The sequence below is a fragment of the Cyanistes caeruleus genome, chromosome 7 (genome assembly GCF_971803275.1).
Source record: "Cyanistes caeruleus chromosome 7, bCyaCae1.hap1.1, whole genome shotgun sequence".
Taxonomy (NCBI): Eukaryota; Metazoa; Chordata; class Aves; order Passeriformes; family Paridae; genus Cyanistes; species Cyanistes caeruleus.
In genome coordinates, this window is record NC_141707.1 from 15,518,255 (window position 1) to 15,532,637 (window position 14,383).

General features: G+C 45.2%; 1 protein-coding gene across 1 annotated transcript in view; it reads right to left on the bottom strand.

The window, feature by feature from the left end:
• The window catches only part of CCNYL1 (cyclin Y like 1), a 32,628-nt gene extending 21,151 nt beyond the window's left edge, over window positions 1-11,477 (bottom strand). The window contains exon 1 of the mRNA XM_086897313.1: window positions 11,121-11,477. Within this exon, the coding sequence (XP_086753439.1) occupies window positions 11,121-11,367 (247 nt within the window). The 5' untranslated portion in view covers window positions 11,368-11,477. The remainder of the gene's footprint in view (window positions 1-11,120) is intronic.
• Window positions 11,478-14,383: the final 2,906 nt, after the last annotated feature.

A 14,383-nucleotide genomic window follows, 5' to 3' on the forward strand; every position in this document is an offset into this window, starting at 1 on the left:
CAACCAACAGAACCCTGCCAAACCACAAACTGCCTGGGTGCTGAAGTTTTGACTGTGTGAATGTTTGTGCACCTCTCCACAACATAGCCACAGCCCCCATGCATCAGCAAGGGAATGTAACTGCAGAAGTATGTGAGTTCCCAGAAGTTCTCATTCCAGATTCCCACTGGTGCACAACACTGCCATCCAGACCTCTGTGTTTTCCAAGTACTGGGCTTTACAGCACCGCTGATCTTAGTCCAACCCTGTTGCTCTGGCACTGGTCCAGGATGTGGAACACAGTTATTTTGAATCTCTACTGTTTAAGTAATGTAGCCAACATCTGTTTAGGAACACCAAGACTGTTCAAAAGTGAATTCCCCCTTCCTCTCAAAAAGATCAGAGTCAGCCATGAAAGCAGACCATCTTGTGAAGACTTAAAAAGCTCATTTACAAAACCAGTATTTCTACTGTCACCTTACTGTGCTCATTCACAGCACACAGTGAACAGATACCTGAATTTATTCATACAGTTAAAATGTAAGAAGTCCTGGCTTACATGCCCTAGAGTGAAATTTGCTGGCAGCTCGTATCTCATGTTCTTCTGATACACAGTTGATTCTCTCTGAAAAAATAAAAAGTCCAGCATGCAATAGCACGCCATATTGCCACATTTTAAGTACCATTTGTAACATGTTAACAAAATAGTATAACTTGTTTAAAACTTGTCCACAAGTCTGGCAAGTTTCTAACATTGATTTAACAAAATCACCTTTAAGAGACAGTATACAGCTTTTAATGCTGGCACTGCACTGACAAACAAACCCAACACAAACAGTGATTCAGAAGTGGAAGTATTTTGCCAGCCTACAAGTAACTGAAGTATCATCAACAGACCAAAAAAGACTGCAATATGCAGACTTAAAATACAGACTGTTATCAGCAAGTTATGATGCAAACAAAGCAAACAACTCAGAACTTATTTATTTACAGTTCAGCAGCAACTTTTAGAATAACCAGGTAAGTCAGGTTAGAGGTCTCAGAGGTCTCGAGTTCAACCTCTTGCTGAAAACAGAACCAACTTTCGGTAGAACATGAGGCTGCTCAAGGCTTTACCGAGCTGAGCCTTGTAAACTTCCAGTGAGGGTCCATAGAGCCTAGCTCGCCTTTCCCATTAGGGGGACTAATGCCTACAGAGCTATGAGATTCACTGTGGAATGGTAGGGAAGGACTTGTAGGACTGTACAAGTCTTGGGCCATATTTAGGGAAAAGCAGCAAGGAAAACTGGGGAGGAAAAAGTACAGGAAAACTGAAGGAAAAGGGCTACTGAAGTCAGGAGCTCCTAACACAGGACTCTGTGTTTCTCCTTGCTGAATTTCATAAGGTTGGTGCTGGCCCAGTGTCCCTCTGAATATGCAGCCTCCAGCACATTGACTGCTGGCTGTCATCTGCAATTTGGGCATCCTCCATCACCTCCTCTAGGTCACTGATAAATGTTAAACAGGACAGATGCTTTTTTTCCCAGGGAAGAGACTTTCAGGATAACACCCATTTTCCCTCACCTCATTAAAAAAAATAATAAATTCACTACTATCTTGGCTTCCCTATGGTTTTGATTTACTTTGAAACCATGTGACTTGTTGTGCTCTGCCAGTTCTTATATCCATGTCCCTTACATGTTAGAAATCAGGTCTAGGACTAAAAGCACAAGAATGAATATAACCAACTTTCATCCCGGACAAGAAGTGTCTGCAATATCTTCTTGACATTCCAGGAAAGAAGATGCACAGCAGTACAGCAGGCACCAAGGGACACAAAGTTGATAAGGCCACATGAGTCAACCCCCTGAACCCGGCAGCGCACACATTTAAGGAGAGGAACAGAACTGAAAGGATCGCAAAGGATCTCACTGGCTCCAGTTCCATGATGGCTCTGCCAGACACAAGGAGCTTTCTGCTGGATGATGCCAGGAGTATCATCACCCACAGCACATTAAATCCACAGCACAGATTATACAATCAGAGTTAAGTTAATGAAGTTCAAGACACATCACATGGCTCCCAGTGCAAAATCCCACCAGAAATGATCAAGACCAAGCTGGGTGAAAAGTAGTTGGGTTTGTTATTCCAGGATAACGTGGCACGAGCAGACACAGGGTACCTGCCTTAGTCTAGCAAGAGACCGCAAAGAGAAATGCATTTAACAGACCACCTCCCTATAGCTTTCCCCTTATAAGCTGCCTGAGAATTTTAACCATCCTGCCTGTGCCATTTTCCCTGGACAATGCTTTTTTCTAAGCAATGGAAAAAATAGTCATGTGATTTGCTCGTCCTAAACTGCCAGTATTGCTCTTGAAATACCAAAAAGCAACAGCAATACAGCTGATGAAGGAAACATAAGGCAAGAGGCAGATAAGGGCATGAGCAGAGGTAAAATGTAATGGGAAGCAGCAAAAGAAAAGGCAGAGGAAGAGATAAATCCGTCTGCAAACAATTTGACTCCCAACCAAGCATAACTCCTAATACTTCATCCTGGTAGCACTTATGAGTCCAAAGCCAAGATACTAGTCCTGAAAGTAAGGGTAACTCTTGTGTAAAAGCTGCAGCAGGAGTTGTATGACAGAAAAGTCAAGCTTCACAGAAAGCTAATAGAAAAAGAAAGCATATATGCCACAGGATAAACAGGAATAATAGGAATTAAAACATGCAGAAACAAGAACAAGAGAAACGAGAGGAACAACAATGATATAAAAAGCAAGACACCTCCAGAACATTTTTGTTCTAGAGGCTATTAACTCAATAGAAATCAAAACACTTTATCAGACCCTCACACTCACTGAAAAAAAGGCAAGAAGGGAAGATCACCACCAGAAATTAGGACTGAGGGCAGAACAATAATGCTGCTACACAAGGGCTCTTCACCGGAGAACAGTGTGTTAAAAACAACCTTCCCCCTTATTTCTCTGCATCTCTCAGAGCCATTTACTCATGTGTACTACCAAGCTTGTCAAACCAACCCTGACTCCAAGTGGGGCAGAGAGAAGCCTGAACTTGCTTCCCTCTGCCACCGTTCCCCCTTGGAGGAGTCCCTTGCTGCTCGCTTGCACTTGAGACACTCTCAGCCACCTCTGCTGCTGCTGTGCGCACACAGCCCCCCACAGGACACATCACATCCATTTTAAAAGCAATCCTCTGCCCTGGCTCAAGATCTTACATCCTTTCCACAACACAAAATCCACATGAAGACTTTACTTTTATCCATGCCATGTAAGAATGTGTGTAGGTTTTAGGAATTTATAATGGTAACTACTTATCTATGGTTTACACACCTCCACGGGCAACTTCTAATTATTACAAACACATTTTACACATTGCATTGTGCTACATGTATTATCCCATGAATAAATCCCATCAAAGATGTCACTAAGTAGCAGCCCTTTGATAATTTCACTGCTTCAGAACAATAAACTATTGCATTTCCTTCAACAGTTTTAGCCCCATCCTTTGCTGTTTTAGACGGCAGTAACATTTTGATACAGCACATATTTAAAGCATTAAATGATACAATAATCTTTGCTGTAAATTGCGTTTTGTCACTTGCTCAATGACTTACTAGCTGTGACTAATGCTTGAGCTTCCCTTATATTTCATTACCTTATGCTATAAAGATGCAAGCCACTTAACACTCCCAATAAAGATGTAAAAATTACAACAAATTAGATTAACAAATCTGCCAATCCATTTCAGAAAGTCTGTTATTCCTAACAATAATTTGATATAAAATTATTTCTCCTTCACATTATGTTGCTCTAATTCTTTTCCCAAAACCTTTTAGGAAAGTTACAACTCCGGTTTCTAAATTTAACCTGCTTTGTTTATTCGTCTCAGCCACTCCAACTGCATAAGAGAGCCCAGAACACATAGGTTGCTTTCCATTTGCAACTTTGCAACTCTCATTGTTGAAAGATTGTTAAAAGATTATTTCTAAATACTGTGAATTTACACAATAGAAAAGATTGAAACATAGAAAGATGTTTTAAAGCTATTTAAAAGCTATCAGTTAATCTTTATGGCAGTACTAGAGAAAAAGTAATATCATTACCAACACCCAGCACATATCTAAGGACACACCGATATTTTGGAAGGATGCAGAAATTACTTCTATATACAACAAGCTCTCTTAATTAGAAAGAAATTATTTGCTCTTTTGTACCACACTCCAGAGCTGGGCTGGAGAAACTGACACAGTAAACATTTCAAATTTGCTACTAAAATCAGAAGAATTTCGAAAGGAAAGTGCAGAATATATAAAGTACTGGAGACTATGTAGGGTTTAAGTAATTTCTTAATTTCTGTGGCTTAAAAAAAAAATCAGTATCATATTAATACATGTTGTTTCATTTCTCAAAGTGCAGGAGGATCCACACCACTCTCTACAGCCTCCACAGCACATTCCAACATGATCCTATTGTACCCCGTTCACAGCCCCTGCTGGGGAAACATGGCTGAGAGATCTGTTCCACACAACACAACACCCATCCTTGCTGGGACCAAACGGAGCCCAGGAGGCTTCCACACGTTTCCTGATGATGCCAAGGTTATAAGCACTTCTACAGATTTTATCCAAGGCAGGGTACCAGGAGTGCCCCAAATTCCACAGCAAAAGCAGGACAAGTTAAAACAGTGGTAAACAAGATGCCCCTAAGATTTTATTTTTGAACTAGAAGGAAAACAGTAGCTCACAAGCTAGATCGTAGAAGTAACTAACATTTTGCTAGGGATGTGTTCCTGTACTGCATTTAATTTAGGACCATTTAAAGGACAAGGAGAAAGAATTAGCTCTATGCTGTCACTTTTTGTTCCCCACACCGACCTTCACACATAACACAATTCACTATCACCAGAGGCTAAAGTCGAAGTCCACAGCTCTAATTTTCTAACTGATAAGCCAAAACAAAACAAAAAAAAACCTCAAAGAACCACCAACTAAACCAAAAATTTTGGTACACATTAAAGAGCAACCCAATTTTAGAATCTTAGATCTATGCTGACAACAGCAAGAGTAAGCTTTCCCGTAACAACTCCTCACATGTTCTCTGCCTTACTTCCAAGCCATGGTTCAGAAAGCAGAACAGGTGAGCACCAGAAATTCCAGTCTCAGGTAGTATCTGCAGGTGACCAGACATACTGCAGTGTTTGTTGGTGTCACATGCCACCTGATGGACTGGCACATGGTATGTTTTTCACCTCTTCCAATTGCTCACATTTGCAAACTTCAGATGAAGCCTGGACCTTACCTGCAGTTTGTTCTGTAAATGAAAAACAACTACCCATGCAACAAAACATGTCCAAGCGCTTTAGAGAAAAGCTTTTTTTAAGTCTTTGAAAGTTACTGGCATTCAGCTGTTTATTACCTGAGCCTGACTGACACATTTCATAACAAGCCAGTGTTAGTTTTCACACTGGAAGAAAATCAACAATGTTTGATTCGAGACCTTTTCAGAACTCCAAACAGAAGCAAAGCTGTGATATACACAAAAAGCTCATCAAATATTGTAGAATCCTACCTGACAAGGTAATCCTGATATTCACATCACCTGCAAGGAGGACCTTCAATTTTATTAATCTGCCTTTACTACACATTTAAATAAATAGCACCAAGTTTTTTACATCAGTACTTCCTCACTTATCTCTTGAAATCAAAACATTCAGAGTTTTCTTCTTGAAAGCATTATTTTTCTGGTGAGTGAAATAAAAGTGTACATTTAAACTCTAGATGTAATGAAGAAAAAACCAGATAGGTTTAAAAATCTCAACATAAACTTGCTGGCAAGGATCTCCAGATGCAAGGTCTGGGTTCTTAATGTTTGGCAGAATTTCCCTCCTGCCTCCCACAGTAACATCTTCCTTCTCTCTGTATGTGGAAGAAACATTGTTAGAAATGTTCATTTAATGTGCAGTATGAATCTGGGAGGAGTAGGGTTTTGTGTTTTGTTGGCTGTGCAAGAGTTCATTCCCCTGTTAGTCAGCTTTTTGGTATGACCTCACCACAATGATCACTCTTGAAAGAACACATACTTTTAGCCACAGAACTTTTGTTGTTCTACAACATCTACCCTGCAGGTAGGAGGGAAAACAGCAAATCTCCTAAAGAAAGCCAGCAGAGGAAAAGGATGCTAAAGGTAAGTCACACAGAACCAGTTTTTTTAAAAAGGTAAAGATTAAAATGAATTTGTTTCCTTAGTTCTATAAGTTTCATCAACACCTTTGATTCTATATTTCCTTTCAATACCTGTTATGCTGAAAGCCTGCAGAAACACACCAGAAAAACAAATCAGTCTTCCTCCACATGAGCTTCATGTTCTATACCAACTACTCTTAAAAACTTAAGGTTTACTTGCTTGCTGCAAGTCTCCAAGACTTATTCAAGAGAAAAAAGGATAGGTGATTCTTTAGTTGCCAGCAGCATCCAAGCATAAGAACAGAAATACAAATTCTATACTGCAGCAATGAATTATTTTATTTCCAGTTCCCAAATCTGTAGATCAGTTTCATGGCTGTTTCTGGATGACTCTGTGATTCAGTCATTTCCACTACAGGTACTTCACAGATTGTTTCTAGAGGCCATGGCATCAAGCCTCTTAAGGCAACAACACGGAAGGTGTTTCAGGCTTACAGAAAGTCCAATAGTTCATGTTTGTCAAGACCACAGACTATCTGCAACTGCTATAAATACCTTTGTAATGAATGTCTGGTCAGTTTTTGGAAAGGGATATTGACATATGGGGAGCCAAGACTGAGTCCAAGGTAGGTGAAAAACTCATGTCTACTAGGAAAAACTACAAGGAAAAAAGGAGAGGGAACACTAAGGAAAAGCACCAGAGCATCATTTGGTTTTCACCTCTGTCTTCATGTTTGTTCAAACAGACAACAGTATTTGTCAACCTATGCAGCTACAGATCTTCAAATACAGAGGCACAAAAACCAACACAAGATGATTAAATCTTCCCTGTGATGAAAACTGCTGCTGGCATCAAAAAGCTGATTCTTTGCACCAAAGCGTTTTAACTTAACTAACATTTTAACTAGGATTTAAAAAACACCCAACAACAAAAAAACCCTGAACTAAAAAAAAAAAAAAAAAAAGGAAAAAACCTCCACCCACATGCCTGAAATAAGCTGAAATTATATAAGAGAAACAAATGAACAGTATTTAGACCTTGTGCAAGGAGGTTTATAGACAAGCTGTTATAGACAACCAGATCACAGACTATCAATATATCAAAATATCTGTTCATCTTCAACACTGTTTAATAACTGCAGCATACAGGCAACCTGAAGCTTTCAAGCTAGGTAAACCTCACTTACTACATCTCTATCAATTCTCCTCTTCAAAGTCCCCTTCACATCTAACCTGTGTGTGATGATCACATCCCACTCAGCTCCTCTCCTGATCCCATGTGCTGTTCCCTCTTATCCCTGACTGTCTTTTCCCTCGTCATTCTCCATCCCCCAGTTATTCGGGTAAGGGTACCAGCTCACTTTGTCCTACCACTTCAGTAGGGCAACACTCTTCCCCTTGGTTTGAGAGAATCAGGCAAACCTCTGCTCAAACTCAGCAACCAGCAGCAGTGCAGGGAGATGTTTCCCAGTGCAAGTGAGAAACATCTGCCAAGCAAAGTCTCGTTCTAGTTTTATCCAGGATCAAAGAATTTTTGAAGAAGTAGATCTATGTTTAAACATAGGGACCTAGCAAGAAAGTGTCAGCCCTAAGGTCTTCCCTCAAATAACCAGAAAAAAAAAATCTCAGGAAAAAAAAAAAAGGAAAGCCCAAAATAAAGATTAGCAGACACTCACTGGTTGGGGGAAACCCAAACAACCAAACACCAAACCAATCACCACAGCCCAAATGGCACACTAAGACCAAAGAGCTACCATTACTAAAACTAGATAGGAAAGCCTTTTTGGTCAATTCAAACTGTGTTGAACTGTTGATTACGGAACACTTAATGCTCAGCTGAAAAGTCAACTAGCTGCTTTATTTTCATGGCAGACTTTGATATTTAATATTAGCAATAGTCATGAACCTATTTGGAAGAAACTTCTGTTTTCAAAGCTATGTTTATTTCCATTTACTTAATCCATCTTGGCTTAGCATATCAAACCACAAATACAGGCTTATTTCTCATTCAGAGAAAGTTTGCACCAGTTTACGGCTCAGGGTCTTGAGACCCATAAAATACAAGGTCATGCTTTATACTCTCTCAGTAGAGGATCTGACAAACCTTTCCTGTTTGAATTAACCTTTGTTGAAACATCAAACTTTCAGTTTTACCATGTGTTTTACCTCCATTCCACCTATCACTGCTTTTTTGTCAACCATAAATACCACATCATAATCTGCCCATTTTAAGAAAGTGAGACTTTTCTTGTTTCTTTCTGATCTGATACAGACAATCTAAGCAGTGCTGACTGGAAAGCAGTGTCTGTTAAGGAGAGTGCTGGAGAAGCTACAGAATAATCCTCACTTAAGAGCACAGACCTGCGAGGAACACATTCCACTTGCTATGAAAGAGCAACACAAAGCTATGAAACAACACAAAATAAAAAGTCCAAAGCTCAGTTGGTAATTTCTGCATTCCTGATACAACCAAAACATTCAATTTTAGCAAAACAAGCGCAAAAAGTACTTGAGACAGACTTTAGGACAACAAACAACGCAGAGGTAGAAATTTAAGGAATGAAGCATCTCTGTCCCACTTCAATGCTAGCTTTCTGATATATTTAGCTGTTTTCTTAGAAACTCCTAGAACTGAAGAACATGGAACAAAAATAGCCAAAATGATTTTGACTTTTTTCCTTGCAGCTTTCTCCCTGCCGAAGGATTCAAGAAAAGGGCAGTCAGTAGGTTCTCATTATAGACTAAGTTTGCATCTTAGCTAGCCTATGACATTATACAATAATCAGAGATATGTTTTATCCCCCAAAGGAAACTTATACTTTCCAGTAGTCAACTGCACAGAAACATGCAGGCTGTTTGCTTGGTTTGAGTATGCCAACAGCTTTTACATCCTAGAGTTTAAGAGGAATAAGCATTGCTATCTGGTCTATTATAGATTTATTATTTTGTAGAAGGTATTAAACAGATAACTGTCTCACTTCTAACTTCTTCATAAAGCCTGTATCATAACACTTGATTTCAGACTTCACAAATCATGCTTTACATTTTCAAGTCAACTGCTTCAATTCTATCCGGGGAGTGCTTTGTAACATTCAAAAATTAACAGAAGAAGTTTTAAGACTGACTATTCAGAATTTTATTTTAATAAAGGTATCAAACTTTGATACTTTCTGTACCCCTAAAGAGTTATATCAATCAGAAAACTTCAAATATCATCTATCACTTGCAGCAGATCAACTTTGGAGGGCAATAGTGAACCACATACCACTGTAAAAGTGATCTTTAAAATCATCTTAAACATATACTTCTTATGCAGTTCTAATTTTAGGATTATCTCCTGTCTCAAGACTAAAGTTTCCATAGCCACAAAAGTAAAATTTGTGATAGCTACTATCTTATTCTTGGACTATGCACTCTTATTCAGGCTTGCAAATTCAAAAAAAAATTAAATACTTCTCTACTTCAAGGCCAGTCCTGAAATATGGATGAATTCACAATTAAATCTGTTACTCAGCACAGTTGACATGATCACATACTAAAGATTCAAACAAACACAACACTTATTCCTGAGGAGATTTGTTCAGCTTAGGCATTTTTGCTTGGCTTATTAGAATCTTTAGAGAGTTTAGCTCCTCCTCCCCTAATGAGTTGAGAGAGTTCTGTAATAATCTTCCTGCAAAAATAAAGGTTTATTTCTCTTAGGCAGTGAACATAATTTCTACCACTGCACAGCTGTCTCAGAGGAGATCCAAGGGGCTGATTGTTCCATCTCATTTCTGGAACAGCTGCACCATATGGTGCTGTGCAGAACCCTGCAAGTTTAATAATTCCATTTCTGAAGGTCTCTTGACACTCTTCTGCAGCGAGTCTGACAGCAAAAAAAAATAATTTCTTAAGTTCAAGAAGAGTATGGATTACAGTGATTATTGTTATTGTATGCACCGCACATTAAAGATGTCAGGCATCCTATCTTTTTCCAAGGGAATATACTTCGCATAGGTGTGGTTATGATTGCGAAGAGGAACAGCAAGATGTTTGTTAATTAAAGTAAGTTTTGAATATCATGAGGCGCTAGACTGCACCGTGCGGCTGCAGCAGCGCCCGGCCAGACAGGAGCACCCTGAACCTGTTACATGTCTCGGGAATTCCCGCAGCACAGCCCTGCAGCTCTCCCGGCTCGGGAGGAGATGCCTTACAGAGCCAGTCTGTGAGGTACCACTGCTCCGGGTGGAACTGCAAGGAATCCGAGCGGCACACACGTACATTCCCATGAATCCAGGGAAAGCAAATTGGGAACACCGAGCGCTACGCGACAAGGAACGCCGGTGTCATGAGTCCACAGTTACAACCCTGCACAGCCAGAGTACAAATTACCCACGTCCAGCCACGGTGATGTCATATGCACACAATCTTTGTAATTCTTAATTCCCTTGCTCCCCACACACCCTCTTCCTTCCTCCTGTTCAACAGAGACTGGAAATGCAGCAGCTTTTGCGATCTGCCCGAACACTGCGACCGAGTCATGACTCCATAGTTAAGGAGAAACGAGCAGCCAGGCTTCTCCACCCCAGCCAGGAGCACCCGGGGGCTCCGCCACGTTCTCTTCTCGTCCCCCGAGCTCCTCTCCGGGACCCGAACAGGGCCGGGCGCTGCCGGGCAGGGGAGGCGCTCCTGGCCCGGGCGGGGACTCGCCGAGCGGCCCCAGGCTTGTCCCGCGGGCGGAGGTCCCGGCCCGACCCCCGCCCGGCCGGGGCCGTAACAGCCACGGGGAACTTTGCCTGGGGTGCGGCGCGGGCCGAGCCCCGCGGGGCCGGCGGGACCGCGCTGCCCCCGCTGCCGGACAAAGGGGCCGCGCCTCGGGCCGCCAGTGCCCGCCGGGTGCCCACCCGGGCGGAGCGGGGGCACCGAGGGGACGGGGATGCGGTGCCCGGCGCTCCCCGCCCGCCCGCCCGCCGCTCACCATCCGGGAACTCCCTGTCGCTGATGTGCTGGAGGTGGGGGCCGCCGCCGCCGCCGGGATCCGAGTCCCCCGACTCGGCCTCCGCCGACCCCGAGCCGCCGCCGCCGCCGCCGCCCGCCGCCGCCGCCGCCGCCGCCTGGTACGCGTCCGCCCAGCGATCGGGCCCCGGCGCTGCCCCGCCGCCGCGGGCCCGGCTGAGCTTGGGGCTGGCGTCCGGGGATACGCAGCAGGTGACGGTGTTGCCCATGGAGCTCGGAGCTCCCCCGCCGGGCCCCGGCTGCGCGGCTCCGGGCTGGGCCGGGGGAGGGGAGGCGGGCGCAGGGCGGGTCGCAGCGCGGGGCGGGCTCAGCGCCGCCGCCCCCGCCCCGGCCGCGCGCGGCCCCGCCCGCCCCCACGGCCGCGCGACCGCCCCGCCGCCTCCTGCGCGCGGCGAGCACGGGCCTCGCGCGAGCGGCCGCAGGGGGGAGCCCGGCCCCCGCCCGGCAACCGCCCAATCGCCACCCGCCGCCGAACCGCGTGACGGCCGCTCCGCCAATAGGCGCGGGGTTCGTCACGCGGCGCCGCCGCTCCCTCCCCCGGCCCGTGTTTCCCCCCCCTTCTCTCTCCCCTCGCCTCTCCACGCGCACGCGCGCACGCACCGCCGGCCGCGAGGCCTCAGACGCGCCCCCACGGCCACGCCCCCTCGGCGCCGCGCGCTCGGCCCCGCCCCCGGGGGGCTCGCGCTGGCCGGGCGTGCACGTGCTGCGGGCAGGGCGGGAGCGGCCGAGCGGGAATGCGGGACAGGCAGGGGACAGCGGGACAGCGGCGGCCACTGCACCGCGCACGAACACGAGCCACAACAGCAGCGTTGCCCCGCCGGCAGCCCCGCCGCCGCTCCTGCGAGTTGGAGCAGCCCGTGGCCGGCTTCTCCCCTCCCTTGAAAGGGCTGAAGGGCTCCCGGGCCGGCGGCAGCAGAGCCTCAGCTGTGCCGCTCCCGGCGCTCGCTGGGCGCTCAGGTCGCTGCTGTGAGCGGCACCTGCCAGCAGTCCGGGAAAGGGACACGGCACCGGGCCGCCGGCATCCCCAGGGACCACTAAAAGTCCCCAGCAGCTGTGTATTTGCTTGCTGAGTTTCAGCTACCTGAGAGCTCCTCAGAGGACTGGAATGTTCAAATACACTCCAGGGAAGATGGGTTAGAGGGCGAGATACCCACAGCAGTCAGAGGCCCTGATAAACACAAACGTGCTTTGTTCTGCAATGAAACAAACTGATACCGCTACAGAAATTTAACTCTGGCCCCTGATAAGAATGGCTCTGCAGAAGACCTGGGAACACAAAAGTATCACAAAATTCTGCTATCATGCTGGCATTTAGTCCAAAGATAAGCAGGCTCAGGGTTTTACTCAATTTTGTAGGAAAAATCCTAGTGTTGGCTCTCCCATGTGACGGCAAACACGGAGTTTTTGGGTCAGCTGTGTGTAGTTTCTTTGAAGAGAGGAAGTCAGATGCTGTGTTTCCAGAATTTGTACAACTTAATCCTAGGCACAATAAAGGGACAAACCAAATGATTTATAGTCTTATATGAGGATTATTCCCTCAGACTGATGAATGATACCTTTTCACTTACCAGCAATTTCTCTAAACTGTGTTAGCTAAGTCTGTCTACATGTTACTGACAGTTTGCAAGCCTTGTTACTCCAGAGGAATCTGACCTTGCTGTGGATTACACGAGGGCCATGAGGGGAATATTTGCTTTCAGCACTTCTTGAACCACTTCAGGCCAACTGAAGTCCCTCTGCAGCCTCTGCATTCTTCTTGGAAAGCTGTAGGGCAGCTGTCCTGCTCCCAGCTGTAGGAAGAGCCAGTCTCCTGTTGGGTGGAACAGGAGCCACTGACCTGAGCCAGGGAGGGAAAAAGGGGCTTCATGCAAAATAGCCATTCAGAGACTGGTGTTTTCTTCCCTCTGGCACCACTGATTTTTTGTGAGGATGGTGAGGAAAGAGAAGAAACCAGAGGGTTGGTGTGGCTTACTGAAGCAATTCATTCTCCAGCAAGAGTAAGAGTTGGCTTGCATCTGCGCTATATAATATGAAAACTGGCATAATGTACTTTTGCAGGAGAAGAGCAATACCTTCCCTCACTCTTTGCACCTGGCTGACTATTTTCAGAAGCTGGAGCAGCGGAGCAAGCTGCACTCATGCTGCACTGCTGGCCCTTCCACTGGCTCTATGCCGATGGAGGTGAGCTGCTCTATCCAGAGCAGCGGTAGGAGCCACAGGCAAATCTGCACACCTCAGCCAGACAGCAGCCATGCCGAGTGTCCGTGTCTAAAGCCAAGTTTGCTCCTTGCAACCGTGCTAGCATGTGCTGGGGGGCTGCCTGGCTTCAGCAAAGGGAGGTGCAGCTGCAGCAAGGGCCTCAGGGGATCCCAGCAGCAAGCTGGGAGACCTCTACTGACTCTCAGCTTTGGAGCAGCCTAAAGGGAATCCTTTGCCAAAGCTGTGGTTTGAGGCAGTGGAAAATCCTTGTTCAAGGGTGAGGAAGTGAGCAAAAGTGGCTCACCAGGCAGCTGAGCACCAGGGCCCAGCCATCGGGGCAAACAGCCAGAACCCCACATACTTGTGCCGACAGGTGAAAAATGCTGGGAACTTGGAGTGGCTGGAGTATGTGACGTGCCTCACTGCTATTTGGGTGTGAAGGTTTTGGTTCCTCTGCTTCCCAGAGGCTGAAGTTTCCCATGGTTTCATACTTGCTCTCAGTGTGTAATTCTGCAACAGGGGAGAGATGAAGGCTGCTCTTCCCCTGCACTAGTGCTGTTGTAGAGTATCGAGATTTATACAAACATGTAGAGAGAGGAAAGAAATCAGTAGTCTGTTTCCCTGTTAGGACTTATTCATGTAGGTCTTAAGCAAAAGGAAACTGACTTTAATCCCTGGAAGTCACAGAAAACAGCAAACTGTCCCACCTCCCTGTCATTCCAGGAGAAGTTAAGCTTCCGCTTCCACATACCTCAATACACCAGTAGAGAGTAATTTTCCATATCTGTGCATGATTTCCTTAGCTGCAGTGATGAGGAATATTCATTTCCTTCTCCATTTTGGCAAAGTAACTCTTAAAATCTTAATTCATATCTGATTTATCAGGATAATATGACAAAACTTGTTGCTGTGTGTATTTTCTGCAGAACCAGGCGATCCTGTTAATAGGTGTAGTCTGAGCAACACCCTGCAGAAATGAAACACATTATCTTGTATTTATGCAGCTTAACATTCTATTGACTTACT